Raw genomic sequence first — 18,316 nt, 5'->3', positions numbered from 1 at the left:
GCACTGGACTAACAGTACATGGCTCCAGTGCAGTCAGTAGGAACTTCTGGCAGAGACTTCAGTGAGGTTTGGTCACTGCTTAGTGTTTCACTTGCTGCTCAAAGAAATGAACCACAGTCCAACAAACAGGAGAGATCTAGAACTGTAAGCAGTGGAGAGGAAATATGGAATGGGACAAAAGATACAATAATTTTATTTCTGGTGGTTAGTTTTCCCATACTGCTTTTCTCCTTTCTTCCAGGACATTGAACAAGAGGGCAAGCAAGAGGAAATGGCAATCCGAGGAAATGGCAATCCAAGTAAATGGCATAAAGTTTTCTGGCAGTTCTGTTGTGAAAAGTAATGAAAAAAAAATGGTGTGTACAGTGTGGAGCAGGAGTACGCATTCAGGATCCCACATTCACCAGTTCAGTGTAAATTCCAGGCCAGATCTGTTTATTTTACAGATCATAGTATGTGATTCACTTTTAACCTTTTGGAGAACTTGAATCTGGAACTACTCCAGAAAAACAACTTTAATGCAAATCTCTCTTCCAGAGCTGTACTCATGGTTCTCTGTTCGACAAATGATAAATGAATATTCCTACTGAAAGTCTCCGGAGCACATCTGCTGACCAAGGTACCACTTCTCTTTACTACAAAATTTGAGTCAATGGTAGTCTTTTCTTTCTGTGGGCTTTGGATCAGCCTGTCGTTCCACTGGAAATGGAGAGCAAACCTTTTAGGATGATGACACACCTAGCTCACAACTAGTAAGATAAAGATCATGTAGCAGTCTTCTCCATCCTATGCTTTGCTGTTATCCTCCCCTGCCTATGGACTTATTGCCAGCCATTAATAGCTAAATAATGTACTGCCAGAGCAGCTCTTGAACTGTTGCTTAGCCCATAAGAGAGATTCTCAGATCCTCAAAGGGATTCTGGCTAGAGGAAAGGCATTCCTTCAACACGACAGCGTCGCGAGGGAGCTTATGTTGGGTTTTGCAGCTCATTTTCCACCTTTGCCTTACATCCCACTTCTTCCCCTGCCAACTCCATCAGGGAAGCAAAGCGATGCTCCTTGGAAAGGAGAGGGGATCTTCCTCAGTCCCATCACCACAAAATGAACCATGTCTCCTTCCTATTCACCTTTCTCTGCAGATCACAACAGCAGAGCAAGAAAGTGACGTGCCTCCTCGCTCTAGCTCAGGCAGTCCCAGGGCTCCTCAGGGCAATTAGTTTACGGGAACCACACACCTCTGTAAAAGTAAGGAGAGACACCTCCACACTCCCTCCTTATGACAGGGCTCTCAGCCCTATAGGTAAAGGCACAACTTGTTTGACTATGCCTAGAATGAGCTTTGTTTCTTAGCATGGGAAGTAATTGTAACATCATTCTCAGCTATCTGTCTGAGCTTCAGATAGGAATGGACAATTGGCCACTTCGAGAATTCTGCTGGGAGAAAGTGGCTTTACACCCACATACCAAAACCTTATTTAAGGAGGATTCTGATTTCTCCCTCTCCCAGCCTGCTTGCAATTTTCCCCCAAACAATTCATTAACAAGGGACATGGACTGGACTGAGGAAATGCCAAAACAGCTACTACCTATACAGGAACAAGCTAACTCATAAATCATCTTGACTAAAGCTCATGGCAGTAGAGCTGGGCAGGAGCCAGTTCCCACCTGGAGGCTGCCCAAGTGTATTAGATATGGTGTGGTCTCTTGGCAAGAGCTAGAAGAAAATTCTGACATTGAGAAAGTTACAGAATTGATTCTGCTGTCGCTAAAGTACCTGTGAGAGACTGTCTTGCAAACAGCTCTGGTGTTGTGATACTTAGGTGACAACCTTGAAGCACTTCTCCCATCCCAATTAAAACAAAGAATGAAGTTATGCCTTAAACACCTAGTCTTTGATACTTTGGGAGGAAAAGATAGATGGCTGTGGAGGCAGACACCCTGTCTTTTCTTTCCCAAGATTTTGTGGCATTAAAAGTGTTGCTGTGAAGACCTCAAGGCCTAACCGGCATGATAGAGATGAATCATCTGTCAGACAACCAACAACCGGAAGAAACACGGACCAACAGCTACCCCTTATGGGCAAAACAACTCACTTCTGGTCAGTACTGTGAACCTTCCCCTAGTCTGAAGACCCCAAACCCATTTCCAGAAGAGTCTTTCTAATTAGCATGAAGACCAAACAGAGGGAAGAGACAAACCCCCCTCTCCTATCTCACATGCAAATGCACTGGATTATAAAACAATGTCACGCATGACATGAGGCAGTGGTGTGTACCGAAATCTTCAACAAGTCCACCCCCCTGCAGAAGATGTCACAGGACCGATTGACCTGTGAAGCGGTGATACCTTACTCTCTCTCTGATATCTCAGTTTTCCTTGTCTCTCTCTCTTTTCCTTCTTCTTGGCCATATAAAGGTAATAGCATCCTAAGTTCTGCTGCTAAAGTCTTGTTAAGTTTTGTGATATAATAACATACTTTTGACAAGTCACTAAACACTGTAATTTGTATTCCACCAAGTGCTTTTAGTAAATTCATAATTGAATTGGACCTTTGGAGTGATTGTCTGTCATTCACTTTGCATTACCGTACAGAAATACTCAGAGTTAACTCACACCTGATCTCACCTGGTGAGACATGGCGCATGTCGTGTTCAGAGTTAACTCACCTCTAATCCCACCTGGTGGGACAGGACAATGTACGACTCACACAGCATAGTCCAGGTCCAAGACACAGTCTGGGGAAATGTCTCCCACCGTGCTTTTTCTGAGGGTCATCAGAGATGGCACTTCTCGATCATGACCTTTAGCAGCACACCTTCCTCACCACCCTGACATTATCTAACACACTTCTGGACAGGGGCTGCAATCTCAGTTGGGACCAGCAGCCCTTGTGAGGTTGCACTCCCTGACAAGAAATTAATTTGCAGATTATGAACTTAAAACAATGGAGATCAGAAGTCAATGGGCCTGCAAGACCTATGGCAGTTGTTAGGACTTCTAGAACAAAAGGTGCAGGTGCATGCATCCCAGACATGCACTGTTCTCAAGAAGGTGAAGTTTCAGAAATGTAAATCCAGGCAGGTAAACATCTTGTACAGCCAAAACAGACAAAAGACATCACTCTTTTATTTTACATCAAAATCCACTGTTTTACAATTGTCAAAATATAAAGCAGACCCTTCTACTCTTTGCTGGCATATCTAGGCAACATGAAACGTAACCACAAAGAAATGTCAATTTAATATGATCAGAAACTGAAGCTCCTTCTTGTCTGCAGTATTTCTGCAGTTAACAAGTGTTAGCCTGTTGAAAGCAGCTAAGGATGGGGGAATATCAGACTTTGTCCAATTTATCATCTTTCATATTAGGTTGTTGTCAAGCTATCCACAGTTTGTCAGGGGACAAGCCAAGACAATAAACCAACAGCAGGAAACTCAATCCAAGACTTGTGTTTCTATTCAGTGCTGCTGACATAATGTACTGAAAGATACAGGGAGAAGTCAACTTTTGTTTTATTTATGCAGCCATAGAACAACAGAGGATTTAATTTCTCTCTTTTCAGACTGAAGTTTCCTACTAAATGAAATGTCCTCTTTCCTTACAAATGCAGTTGGCTCCTATCATTAACAACTCCCCTTGCTGGAGAAACAGATGAGGCAGTATTGCCAAGTCATTCATTAACAGAAAAGCAAACTCATTATGTACACTGGCTGCCTTCTACAGGCTTTGGAGCCTGCTCAGACAGTGACATAGGACCAATAAACAGACTACTACACAGGTACAATTTCTAAACTCCTAATTCCTACACAGTATACTTACACTGCCCATTCCAGCTTCTCATTCTTGATTGAATTGTAGAGGGCCTGCAAAGGGAGAGAAATGAGATGGGTTTATTGTTTGACCCCTGCTACACATAAATATATATGCTGAGGAAAACCACCTAACCAATACTAGCAAGTGAGCTGTCTCTGATCAAGGAAGTACTGTATCTGCTCATGGTAACACGAAAGCCTTGAGCAGAAATCTCATCGAAGAAAAAAACATTGGAATGTAGTGTTTGAGATTACAGTCATTTTCTCAAGCAGGTTTTTGGGTTTTGTGGTTTGTTTTTATTTTATTTCTTTTAAATAACACTGTTAATTCTGCAAAAGACACAAGATTACAGCCTTGAAATTCAAGGTCCAATTTAATTCCTGACAGTCAGTGAGATTTTTTTTGTCACTGAGTTTAACAGGGCCATATGAGCTTACCTGTAAAACTACACCAGAACAGCTATCCAAAGCCCCTGAGCCTCATAGACACCTGAATGCTTTCCCACTCACAGACCCAAACATAAACACGTTCCATTCCAAGTGCAAAACAGAAAACAAATGATAAGCAGCTTTCTGCTTGAAGAGCAATGTATTCAACTGCTGCTTCCTAACATCATTACTTCTTTCAGTTCACAGGAAAGACGCCAGTAGGTTTGACACCAAAGGTCACAATTCTGTTGTTGATACCAGCCTGCAAAGAAAAGGGTCTAGAGGTTGACTTAAGCCTGGGTGTGTATCAGACAGTTAGGACGGATTTCTTACGAAAGGGAGTAGGTACACTACTTGGATAAGCGTGTCTGATTTCAACCCTCCAGTAGCTGATGCATACAATGTATAAATGCCTGCTATTACTACAAGCTAATGGTGTTCTTCAAATAGGCCACTTGACTCAAGTGAAGCATTTTGGTATGGAATGTCCCTGATTCTGGCACTTATAATCCATATTTGTAATTTACCTTATATACATAGCTAGATTTACTCCCTCTGGCACATAACTCCTACACAGCCTCAAAATATGCTAACGTGTAGAACTGTTGATGCACACGATTACCAAAAAGTAGCACATCAAGTATGAACAAGCCTGAAAATCACATACTATAATAGCTATGACATGCTTAACAGAAACATTAGCATTTAAATAGCCCTAGCTCTGACCCAAAACCAAAAATAATTCTGAAAACTGAAGAGTTAAGACTAATCTTGTGCATATGCCACAGCCAAACTTGCAATGAGAATCCCATGAGCACATCCCACTGCTCATCCTGTGATCCACTGGCTCCTTTCCGAATCTTGCGTGTTCTATTTGAAGATGCTTAATATTCAGCTCTGTGAAATTCTGGCTCAACTGAACAATGCACAAGCAGGTCAAACATACTAGTACAATTTGCCTCACGCTGACACTACACATGCAGCAACTTTTAGTCACGGTGTACCATAACAGTCGGTTTCTCAGAGCAATAGAAAACATAGGACCATCAGGAGGAACCATCTTACACCCTACTTATACTAAGCTAGGAGACAGAGGTCCCCACCAGTAACAGAGCTTTGCTGTGCTACTCACAGCAATATGATGAAATATTTCCAACTCCGGAGTTTTCACTGTCTATTTCACTATACCTCATCTTCTCCAAACTTGTACATGGAGTTCTGATCCACATGCAAGGCAGCAAAGGTGAAGGAAACTGTATTACTGTCAGTTTGCAGGCATTTCACTTAACTTTCAGGTGGGAGCTATCAAGAGATTTTAAGACCACCCTGCAGGAAGAAAGCAAAGAACGGACTAACATTTCTTCTACCATGCAGCCAGCAGTCCAGCAGAATCATATGCACCTCCAATTTCTGCACAAGCTGATGCTGACACTGATTCCCTGGGAACAACCAATATTTTCCATTAGAAGACACTATGTTTCTAACGATTTGACCTAAGTTCCCCTCTTTTTATTTGACTTGTCCTTTCCTTCCTACTGTTAAGATATTATCTTCAATGTTGAGCCAGACAACTACTTCCAAATATATGACGAAGAGGCTGCATTTTTTTCACCAGCTGCCTCCCCATTTTTTCAGAAGCATTTTTTTTTTTTTTTCCCCAGCTGGTTGGATGAGCTTTTGAAATGCAGCAAAAACCTGGCCTGGGGCATCAGAAATGCTTTTGCTGTTCTCTCACCCAAATGCCTACAAAATTGGGTCACAACCTCTGAAAAATGAATACCTGGCATGTACAGTACTGTTTTTTATAGGACTGTGCTGCTAAGGAAGATTCATGAGATCACTACAGCCAAAGAGCAGGACATAGAAAAACAGCACTCCAGATTGGTGTGGGAACAACAAATGCCCCAGGCTTTTGCCTTGTGGAAAGTGATGATTTTTGTCCTGATCTTTACTAATAAGCCAGACTCCATCTTTCTTCTTTAGGGAGTTAACAGTCATATGGCACACATCAGAGGAAGGACACAGTGTCCCCCATAGAGCATCTAATACAGCCTCTCAGAACATCTCTGCTATTTACAAAAATGAAAGAAAACCATAGAGAGGATCCACAGCCCGGACAGCTGTACATAAGGCATGTTCAGTGTGTCTGACTAGCATGTTCAGTGAAACCTCAGCGACCAGACCTCTCAAGGGATTGAAATCCATGAGTTCTCCTGCCTGCCCCCTAAACCCACCTCTCTGGCAGAGATAGCTGCACACTCACTGCCAGACTCACCAGCCTGTTAGAGTTGCTTTATGTTCCGCCTCCAAAACAATTTACGCTTTAACATTTTCCTGATGGCTGCTGGGCTCTTGCATGATTTGGAGAAAAAAAATTTCGTACTCCCATGTTTTGCAACCAGTAGCAGACATGTACAGCCCAGCACCTGCTCTATCATTTATTTCATGGCTTTTTCCCAAGACCCTGATTCAGATAGCAGCTCTTTTCAGCAGACATTTCTCCAGAGTATGATTAAATCAAACAAACTTGTAGACAAGCACTTAAATGCTTCACTAAATTGCAACAAGGCTGATCAGAGATTATGGTGGTGACATGACTTTCACTGTACTTAACTAGCTGCAAGTACAGGTTTTACTAACTCATGCTTCCTCTCTGGAAAAAAAAAAAAAAAAAAAAAACAGAACAACAACAACAACTCAAAAAGCTCTCTTACAGTCTGATGACAGTCACGGCTTCTTACCTGCTAGCTTGGGAAGTGCTTGGCAGATTTGCTTTCTAAGCCAGAAAACTGGAGGCTGGACAACAGCAGGGAATGCCAGAATTAATATTGTATGGGTCTCATCTTTCAAACTGGACCAATACCACTTGGAAAGGGGAGAGACTTTCTATCTCTTTTGGCATCCAAGGCTATCGTAGGCAGGATCCAAAGTCCCAGCAATGGACTACTCAGCAGAGTCCAACTTCACTGCTTCAACTCCTAAGCTCTATTACCCAGACTACAAAAACCTACTCCCTACGGCTTTCCCCTTTCTGAGAATTGCTGATCTCTGGGTCCACCACGCCTGAGGCCCAGCACTGCTCTAAGCTCCCTGGGGAAACAGATGCAGTTTTGAAGGGAGAATAAAAGAAATAAACTGCTGCATAAAACAGAAAGCTACATCCTAAATACCTTCTTTATTTTAACTCCAATGTTGCTTCCTACAGCTCCAACTTGACCCTTAGCAAACTGCAGCGTAAAAAAAACCAATGCAATTTGTTATGTGTTAGTGGGATTTGTTTGTATTTTTTCACAAACTAGGCAAGAAACTTACTCTTCCATTTTTAAGTGGAAGCCTGTAACTCTGTAAGAAGCTGCTGAATTCCATCCCCATTTTCCCTTTAGTAAGCAGATAGGTCAACTAGAAAACCAGATTTTATAAGCTTTCACCAGCTGGTACTTTTATTCCAATTGAGAAGAGAATTGAGATTATGCAGGGAGAGCTTCCAAAAACTCCTGTTTATTTTACAAAGCTGCCAAGAAATAAAGGTCACTAACTATCCTCACCTCCCTCAAAACTTTGTCACATGCATGAACCATTGGACCGATTTAAATGGGCTGCTCTAGGCACCTGCCGACGATGCTCTGAGTCAGCCGCTGCATGCAGAAGCAGTGAACAAAAGGCAAAACCAGGTGTGCACATCGGAACAAAGACATAATGAACTACCTTGATACTCATCTCTGTAAATCCTCTAGGTAACAAGTGGGCACAGGGTCCCAAAGCCTGGCCAGCAGGATGCAAGATGCTGAAGAGGTCCCAAGGCACTGTGCAAGACCCTCCCTCGAAAGGCAACATAAAAGCCTGCCAGGAGGGAAAGAAATCTATCACAGGTATTTCTTACACCTGCCCTATGCACAAAGGAGAAGGAACCAGAAATGCCTGTCAGGAACAGATAAACAGGGAAAATCAAAACTGAGCTCAGAGAGCTAGCAGGGATGACCTAGACTGTCTTCTCCAGTTCTTGTTTCCCAGGCTCTCTGCTCACACCCAGTTCCAGCCTCATTTCTGAAGTCATCATTAGGGAAAGGACCATCTGACCATCACAGGAGACACCCCGGGTGGCTTCTGCAGGCCCCAGGACAGGGATGCACTTGTGCTCTCTGACCCACATTCCTGCAGCCACTGTCAAAGTAAGCCCTGCCTGAGGACATCTCTCCCTCACCTCCAGTTGGTAGCAGCACAGTCCATCCCAGGCAGCAAAGGAAGCCCCAGTCACATCTCTGGGCAAAGACATGCTCAGCCATAGCAGTCAGAAGTATTTGGTCAGAAGTTCAGCATCTCTCCCAGTCACTCAGCACTGGCCCACCAGCTCTGCCTTTGGGCCCACAGCAGTCAGACAGGAATCAGCCTCAGCTCCCACCATATGTGGTTTATTAGTAGGAAAAACAACAAAACCAGCACAATCTTACAAAAATAAAACAGGTTACAGAGGCAACAGATACCAGACATCGCAGGCGTTGGCACGCAGTTCCAACAGGTGTTAATGCGTCCATTCTTTGGAGCATGGTATGTCTCTGTGTCTTTGCCTTCTGCCAGGTTTAGATGGGGTGTGACACACCACTGCTGGTTTGCTTTTTAGGTGATTACCTGAAGGTTGACCCTCCCCAAGAACTCTTGCTTTCATGCAGATACACACTATTTCACCATCTCCTATTTGTCACCCTCCCCCAAAATCCAGATCTTGACATTTTCTCCGGTCCTTATGCACAGGATCTGTAACACCTGCTGAGGCCATGATAAGGGCTCTGATCACTGGGTGCCTGTAGCTCTTTGACAGTCTCAAAACAGGCAAGCCCCTGATGTCACACACATTTTGCCCCTTCTGACAAGGATGCAGCAAGGATGCCAGGGTAGTACCCCAAGAAGCTCACGGGTTAGTGGCATGGCATATCTGCTAATATCACTCTCAATTTCAAATTCCACTGGTTTGTACAACAAATGTTATTCTAACAAGCCGGCATACATTATTCATAAAACAGCACAGAGCTGTTCAGCAGCATATGGATCCGATGAATGTTGTTTTGGTGTGGGTGGAGATAGGGTTGATAGGAACGTTTTAGGGGGAAGGAAAGGAGATCATTTCACCCAGGGAATTTCAAGTGCGTCACCAACTGGAGGAGAACATTTCTAAGAGAAACTCCTCTATTAAAAATCTGGTTTGTATGGAGAAGGGGGGAGGGGAAGAAAGAAAAAAGATTATGCCAGATATATCATCATGAAACAGAAAAGAATGGTTAGCTGGGGCTCCTGAGAGCCAACAAATTAATGCCACAGAAGAAATGCATCCTCCGTAAAATTGATACATGCGGTTTGCTTGATAAGATTTGTTCTGTACTTGCTGGGGTGTTTCATCAGTGCTATTGGTGATAGCGGCATTCAGTGCAGCATACTGAATTATTACAGGTGAACAGAGGAAAGGCTAGTGAAGTATTTCTTGACAGTGGAGCACCCACACAGCCTATTTCAGGAATTGTTTTATTGGCCCTGTGCATCTGCAGGCAGGACAGGTATGGGCACTGTGGAGCTCAGTCCACAGCTGCAGGAAAACAGTTGTCAAAAGGAGACACTGCTGACCACGCCGGGTCACACAGACAACCCTAAGGTCCTCTGACTCACCTTGCATGCAGCCTAAGTTTGAGCCTACTCTCCAGAGAACAACGGTACAACAATTCACAGTATCCTTTTCACAGGTTCTCCTGCTGGCCTGAGGCTGTGATACCTGCCTGTAATACATACCTGGGATGCATCACCTGGTGGAGCCTGTGTACATACAGGTGCATGTGTGTATATGTCTGCACAGAAGCACTGATGTTTTTCAAGAAGACAGGTCCTTGGGCAGCTTCTTTGATGCTGGCAGCAGGCAGATCTCATATGCATGTTGGTATGTTGTTCATACTCTCTAGAGCATGAGGGTATATAATACCCTCTAGCTCAGCAAAGTAGGCCAAGTCACATTAAGTGCAAAGTACATTTCTGAGCCACGAATGGGTTAAATCTGTCTCCTGCCCTAAGTCAGCTGAAGCAGTCACAGAAACAGGTCTTGAGCATTGCAATTACTTTGTATGGGGAGCAGACAATATACAAGGCAGTCCAAACACAAAGGTGGAAACACACCCACAGAAATATGGAAGAGGACAAGTCCAGAACGCCCAGACTAGAATTGAAGACATTTTGTGAGAGGTGATGTATAAGCACACACACAGACTTACAGTGATAAAAAGACCTCTTTTGCTACACTACATATTGGCAACTACTTCCAGGTCCCTTCTACCAACACAGCAGTACAGAAGACCTAAAGCTCAAATATAAATCCATTCTCTAAATCAGTGACATCTTAGCAAAATAGGATGGGCAGACAAAAAGCAGAAGGGGGAACAGACATATGGATAGAATAGGGCCAACTCACTGAGCTAGCCAGGAGAAGAAGTGGGTATCTATCTCTCACGTAACAACCTACAGCAGTCAGGAGGCTGACATGTGAATCCCACAGAGGGATGAACACAGTGCATTCATTACTGCAGTAGCTAACTAACTGTGTCAGACACCATCCCTGGGAGAAAGTCCCTGCACTGAGGACATTACACCATGGACACAAAGCCTAGAGAGGGGACAGAGGTAGAGAGATTAAGCAATGCACCCCATATCAAAAGACCTGACTTTCCAACGTATTCAGAGTCTTTCCATACATAAATCCTCCACGTCTAGGGTGAAAGTGATCACAAGAGCAGGATTCCAGAGCACCTGCAAGACACCTTTTACTTCGGCATTTGCTGGAGTAGCAGATACTGCATCAGCAACAGCTCAAGAACAGTGGTCATGCTATTGCCTTGCAATAACCTTAGCTGTACAGTATTTCTTAGTTATGGTCAATAAGGCAAGAATAAAATAATACATTTATTTCTATTTGCATTACTCTGTGATTAAAGCTCTGCAGCTGAGGCCCTGAAATAACATACAATCTGTAATCTGGGAGACAGGAACTACTAGGAACTACTCTGCAGCATTACGATCTTTCACCACAGCAGATCTCCCAGGATAAATGAGATTTAGGGAGGGAACAGTACAGGAACATCCATGCATGTGTCTGCTTGTTTGCATTCACACAGCCACAAGACAAAGTTAAATGCCTGTGGCTGATGCTTTGAAATATTTTAGCCTCATTCAACACACCTTTGCAAATGGTTACATCTCCTAATCCCACAGCAGAATCACTGTGCAGCAGGAATGAAATTCCAGGCATATTTGGTCACTGTGTAAAGTTCACCCAGTCCTTGGAGACACAGAGTACCTTTGGGAGGGAGACAGCTATTAAAGGTCTTGCCATGGGTTCCCAGGAGCCTCTCAGTTATTGAGCAGGAGCGAGGAATGAGGAAAGAGATACTGCATGGAGGGGGGGTTGTTTACCTAGGAACCGATCAGCTGGGCTGGAAGAAAAGATGCTGCACACAGCCACTGTAGCAGCTGGCCATAGCCTATGTTACCAACTGCTACAATACACTAAAATATTCCTATAAACACACAATTCATGCCTTCCCAATAAATACTTGACAGCAATATTTAATTATGCATGCAAGACAATGTTTACCTAGCATCCACATCTACTAAACCACAGAACTGTAGAAAAGAAGCAAAAAAATATTTTTCTATAGAAAATCATTCCCATTAAACAGACAATCCCAAGGACATCACTTGCCAACTCCAGCACCTTTCCCGAGAGCAGAGCTCCAATTAGCATTCTCACTAGCAAGTTTTCACTGTTTCCTATTGCACCAAGCTTAGTGACAAGACTCAATCACTATTACACACCAGACCTTTTTCACCTTCAAGTCTGTCCTCAAACACAGAGATCTTTTTCTGACCTGACAGCAATTGTGGGATCACTGCAGACCATCCAGAGCCCTTAATTCCTGCAGAGCATAACCTTTTCAATACCACCACCTTCACTCCTATCCAAGAGAAACACAATGAATACTTGGTTATTTACCTTGCTTTCTTTAGTAGAAAACTCAGAGGAGTTGGAGATTTTCATAGATTTTGACCGATGGGACTGCCGCCAGAGAGATTCTTCTCGGGAGTACTTCACTGAACCTGTGGCTCTCACCCGGACTTTGCTGGTGCTCTGAACACTGTTAACTCCAATCATTTCCAAAAGTGAGTGTACGGGATGGGGAAGAAGAAAGCTAAGGGCACTTCCCAATCCCCTGCAGAGGACTTGGAAAAGGTTATGTCTGGAGAGCCCAGGCTCAAGCAATCAGTGTTTGCTTAAAGCGCACTAGGCTGTTTTCTCCAGCATCTTCAGGCACACTGTTTCAAGCCAGCCTGATTGTTCCAGGCATTGCTCACGTCACCGGACAGGGTGAAAAAAAAGAAAAAGAAAAAAAAAGAACAGGCTGATAGAAACTCCTCCCCTGCTCCACTCCCCTCTCCAGCATCAACTCCCCCTTCATACACACATCAACAGAGAGAGAGAGAGAGAGAGGTGGAGAGAAAGATGGTGGAACAAATGCCAGCAGATCAAGCAAGAGATTCATTTTCAGTTCACACAGACACACTTCCCTGCCTGCAACAGCCTGCCATGCTCATTACTGCCTGCAATAACAAAGGACACTGTAAAAAGAGTCTTCAATCACCTGCCAGCTACACACTTCTGGATGTGAGCAATACCGATGGATTCCTAAAGCACTGGAGAAACGACTGAAAGCCCACAGCACCAGCACAAAGACCTAGCAAGCCCCAGAGAGATGCCCCAGCAAACTTGCACAACTCATTTGCACTCATTAGCCAGAGTCCTTGGGGTGCCTTTCCAGGGAAAAAGGATACCAAGACTTTCACACTTTCACACTCAAAGAGGGGCTTAGGGGAAGAGAGATTACTTTCCCAAGATGACCAGTGAGCACGCAGCTGGGGACCCATCTGTGGCTTTGGCACCCAGGAGGGCTGTAGTCAGGCTCTCCACGAGCAAGCCACATGGCCTGGCAGCTGGCCCCGCCAGCAGCACCTTGTTCCTCCTCTGAAGTGAAACTCACACCGCCCAGCCACAGGAGGGCCACTGCCATGCCCACACAGGCAGGAGGCACCACTCCAGCTCAGGGAGCTCTTCCTCATGGGTCAGGCATGCTCCCCGTGCCTGGAGCTGCCCTCCTCCATGCATGGGGTGAAGGGTGGCCGGTGCCAAGGGCAGCCAGGCTCTTACAAGGGGTGGATATGTTATATGAGGGAAAAGGGAGGTGTTTACCTCAATGTTGCAAAAGCACCGTCATTTCTGGCTCCTGGAGACCCAGAGCGCAGCAGACTGTGCATTGCCATGGCAACCTGCTCCGATGAGAGAGAGATATCTCAGCTCTGCTCAGTATGGGGTCATGGCAGCTATGGGCACACACCGGGGCAGGTGGAGCAGCTTGTGCAAATGCCAAGGCAGAAGTCGATGAAGGGGACATCATTCCCAACTCAGAGGAGGCAAACAGCTTGTGCTAAGGGAGCACAAGGAGATGAAACACTGTGTGGCACGGGGACCTCACCATGGGCTAACACCATGCTCGGCAACCTGCCCTATGCTGTGAGCCCACCAGGCAGGGCAAGGCCAGCAGCAGCAGGGTTGCAGCCTGGGAGGACACAAGACCCTCTTGTCCCACTTCCGCAATGACACGCTGGGAGCTGCAAGTCTGTGGACAAGGCAGGGACAAGGGGTCGCTACTGTGGCACACCGAAGTGAACATCCAGTGCAGCAGAAACACATCAGGCAGCTGAAACCTGGGTGAAGGGGCTCCAGCCCTCACTCACACCTGAGTCCTGTTCAGTGTCAGCCAAGACATGTTGAGACAGAGCAAGAGCTTGCTCACCCTACGTCACAGGTGTGACTGCACCCAGGAGTAGATAAGAAGCAGATGAATTTAGTGGGCTCTTTCCCTGGTTACACTTTTCCAGCCTCTTGCAATCAAGGCTATACATCCTTAGTAGACAAATGGCTAGACAGCTACATGAGAGTCCTAGGTGCATGTCTGTTCATAAAAGATACTGCTGCATCCCTATTCTGCACCAGCCCTTTGGTCAGCAGTCACCCTTTGCTTGTGTCATCTCCAAGGATGCTAAAGGTGCAAATCCTTCCCACAGCTTGCAACAGGTGCAGACCATGCTAAAGGACAATGGTCAGTGAAGCAGGGAAAAGGGAACCTAAATATAAATGTGAACACTCTCCCTGGGGTGAGAAACTTCTGATTCCCCACATATCCTGCCTCTTCTCTGTACTTGAGGTACAGACTTCTTTCCACCTGGCAAACAAGCAAAATGCACATTCATTTCCACAGCAGTCAGGTCTAGCAAGCCCACCCCTGCCTCAAGCATTAAGATCAAATCCCAGATGTGCTCCAGCTTTTTTACACAAACCTGTTAATTCTAGGGGGTACCTGAAGGTACAGAAGACCCCTTTTTCCTAGCAACAAGCAATTGCATGCTCTAAGTTACTTGTGCCACTTCCCAGGAAAGGTTTTATGTTACTTAACCCATCTGAAATTATTCAATGCTAGTGGAAAAGCTTTTCAAAGAAAATCTCTTCTTAGAGGAAGTTTTTGCTGCAATCAAACAGCTCCAGATGAGCTAAGCAGCAGGTCGACAGGAGCTACATAAATGGCCACAAATCACCTCCTATCCTAGCAGCCCCCTGCCTAGCAGATTGCTCTCGGATTTACAAGGCCACCTCCCCTAACACCCTCAAAACATCTGAAATAATTATATTCCCTAAATATCACATGCGAACCTAGGCCAATGTGAATTACACAGAGCAGCTAGACTGAATCACTGAAGCATTTCTCTTCTGTTGCCCACAGCACAGCACCATCACTGCTGCGTAAGTGCAGCAGTTCTCCACCTAGCACCCTCTGAAGTGAGGTTAGCAGATTCTCAGACAGGACAGGAACCTTTATTCACAAGGGAACAGGTCTGGTTCAGCTCTAACCAAGCAGCAGTCCAAAATGCCAAGGGTGACAAGCTGCATCTTGTTAATATTTTTTTTTTTTCCAGCGAAGTATGGAAAGTACTTCTTAGCTCACACTCTCCAAAAGAGAGAGCCTCATGAGATTATGTTTTTGAAGCCTTAAATGTCTTCAGCTCAAATTTCATCAGTGCCCCTGATTTTCATCTGCAAGTGATAACATAAATACAATCTTGTAGTCCTGACTGAGCCAGTAGCCTTTTGTACACAGTGACTGTTTTCTTCTGGGGAAACACTACTCTTCAACATTAGAGAAGTCCCACCATTTCAGAAATTAGCATGCACACAGGATTGATTTCTGTCTGTAACTGAGCAACAGGGATTTCTAGGGGAGAAGTGAGTTGTGAACATAAATAGGGGGACAGAAGAGATTTTTTTAAGCAGTGGCTGAAATGGCTGTGCAAAACCAGAAAAACAAAGTTTTCCACACCAAGGGAACCCTCTAGGTGTGTTGAGAAGCCATGACCTTTCCCTTGATGAGAGAGGTCAGCAAAGAGGTGGTGGGAAGGGGCAGAATGCAGATATTCAGTAAGTATTTGGTCTGAACAGCCCAGTGACACCACTGGAGGACCAAAAGGATGGTCACCATATTAATGGACCTTCCCCATCAGCACTTCTAAGGAGCAAACCATGAACCAGAAAGACAGTTTGAAACTTTGGGTCCAAACAGGTACAGGAGGAGAAAACCAAAGTCCCTACTATCCCTCCATCTCATCCTTTTAAAGCCACCCAAAAGCCTTCCACCTGTCACAGGCACTACATGGAGGAATCAGGCTGCCATTCCAACTTACCGTGCAATGACCTCCTTCCCGTCTCTTCCTCCCACCAGTCAAATTTCCCTGGGAGGCCAAATGTACTCAGTCCTTGCCTGGTTCTCCTAACATCACTTCAGCAAATCAACAACACAACAAGAAAAACTATGGAATTCAAAATGAAATTCATTACTGGCTTTTAGGCATCAAACCCAAAGGCCACATTATTGTATCTGAGGAATCTGATGTCCTCACACAAAGCCGCAAGAATCCATTAGCATCATTTAAGCCTGATCCCAGTGACAAAAATACCAACAACAAAAGCCAATAGAATACATAAACACACACACGAATTACCTAAAATACACTCTCAAGATCCAGTAATACATTGAGTAGCAAAGAAAAGTGTCACTATTTAATGCTGCTCTTAAATACTGTTTGTTAAATAAACAACATTAAATATTTCATATAATTGCCCTCCCTCTTCCTTCATCCTTGTTTTTTTTCTTCTGCCTAAAATGGACATGGAGCAGAAAGTTAATTCTGCTGGATAAGCTACTCATACACAATGGCTACAGAACTAGAGCTCAACAACTGATCAACAATAACATTACTGAACTGACATTTCCGTGATATTAAGATAATGATTTCTGAGGTCTCCAGGCAATCGAGATTAAATCTAAATATCTCCAACTGCCATCACTGTGAACAGCAGAAAAATTAGAGCAACCACTTCAAGTCTGCATGCATAAACAACCAGGTCAACAGGAACCTTAAGAGGGTAACAGCAAACATGGAGGGAGAACGTCAGATATTGACAGAAAATTTCAAAATTATTAACCAAAATTATCAACCAAAATTACCCACCTAGTTTTCCCCATGCGAGACTCCTGTTCTCCATCAACTACAGTACATTGTTACCAGACATTTACAGAGATGATGGGGTTTATCCCAATCTGAATTTGCCAACAAAAAACATCTGTTGATGTCTTTGAAGAAGAATCTCTCCTTTTCTTACGGTTTATATTGTAGTACATACACTTGTGCTACAGGCTCTGAAGGAATCCCTGGGGATGACTGATTTGTCTTACAACATGGAAAGTAATCCTTACCATGGAAAGCTATCCCATGTCAACTAGCTACTGTAGCTGCATAAACATGTGCTTCTTGATGATCTTGACCATGAATCAAAGCACATCAACTCATAGTACCAGGAAAACACAAGCATTGCTCCTATGACCCCATGTTAGGGGACATAAACTTCCTTAACACCCCATGAGGGCAACTGAAGTCAGTATTTTTCACTTCACATGAGAAGCAGGGTAAAAGCACGTCCACAACCAGCTGGCTTGTGGTCACTGACACAAGTCTTTACTTCTGACTTTTTTACATCAGTAAACCGCTAAAAATGAGCAGTGTGACAAAACTGGTGATCAGTCTGACAAGGCTGGTGGAAAACCAAATCAATTATTGTATCACTGTATCTCTCTGGGATCCATGCTGTATCGTGAGCCAAAAGAAACCACTCCTAAGCTAAGTGTCCTGCTGAGAATGGTGGGAGACCATAGTTAATGAAAACAAGCTCTTTGATAATAACAGGAATGCTGAGAAAACATGCCCCGTTCTCCTGTAGCACTGCAAGTGAAGAGCTGCCACTACCCATCTTCATCTTCCCTGCAGCATCTCTGAAAACAGCTCTGTATCACACACTAGCTGTTGCCTTTCCTGGCAAAGCACCACAGTTTCCAGGGAAAAAAGTTTTTCCTCTATCATTCCTCCTTTTAGGAACTATCGCCTACTGTCAACAGAGCTGACAGAATTAAGTCAGCCATATATTAGACACTAACTAACACAGACCTTAACACAGTTCCTTAAGTTAAAGCTGCCCAATGTAGCTACAGAAAACAGCAGCATCTTGAACAAGCCTATAAAAGTACCAAAACCCTAAAATTGGGCATGACTGTGACAGAAACCCACATGGAGTTGAACCAAACACTTGTGCAAAGCCTACAAACTCTACCAAGTCAGCTGCAAACAACCCCTGCCTCTGTCCCTACAGTGAGTATGCTTAGAGACAACACTGAAATAAACCCCTCATCACCCAGCACTCCCTCAGAGATGTGCATAAAAAAAGAAAAACAACCACCCTTCAATGTTTCCCTCTGATTCAGACAGCAAACATAATAACAACAAAAGTGAAAAGGGGGGAAAAGTAAAAGGAGGGGGAAGGAAAAGGGAGGAAAAGAAAAAGGGAAGAAGGGAAAAGGGGGGGGAAGACGGAAGGGAAAAGTGAGGGG

General features: G+C 44.3%; 1 protein-coding gene across 2 annotated transcripts in view; it reads right to left on the bottom strand.

Annotated features, from left to right (window-relative positions):
• Window positions 1-18,316, bottom strand: part of PSD3 (pleckstrin and Sec7 domain containing 3) — a gene marked incomplete at both ends in the record, with an annotated part of 104,206 nt that overhangs the window by 27,478 nt on the left and 58,412 nt on the right. The window contains 2 exons of one of the 2 annotated variants that reach the window (XM_080362420.1): window positions 3,820-3,863; window positions 12,265-12,816. In XM_080362420.1, the coding sequence (XP_080218546.1) occupies window positions 3,820-3,863; window positions 12,265-12,423 (203 nt within the window). Of the gene's footprint in view, window positions 1-3,819; window positions 3,864-12,264; window positions 12,817-18,316 lie in introns of those variants that run through there. The other variant, XM_080362419.1, reaches the window with a different exon arrangement.

This window comes from Nesoenas mayeri (genome assembly GCF_963082525.1).
Source record: "Nesoenas mayeri genome assembly, chromosome: Z".
Taxonomy (NCBI): Eukaryota; Metazoa; Chordata; class Aves; order Columbiformes; family Columbidae; genus Nesoenas; species Nesoenas mayeri.
This window is presented reverse-complemented; position numbering and strand designations above follow the sequence as displayed.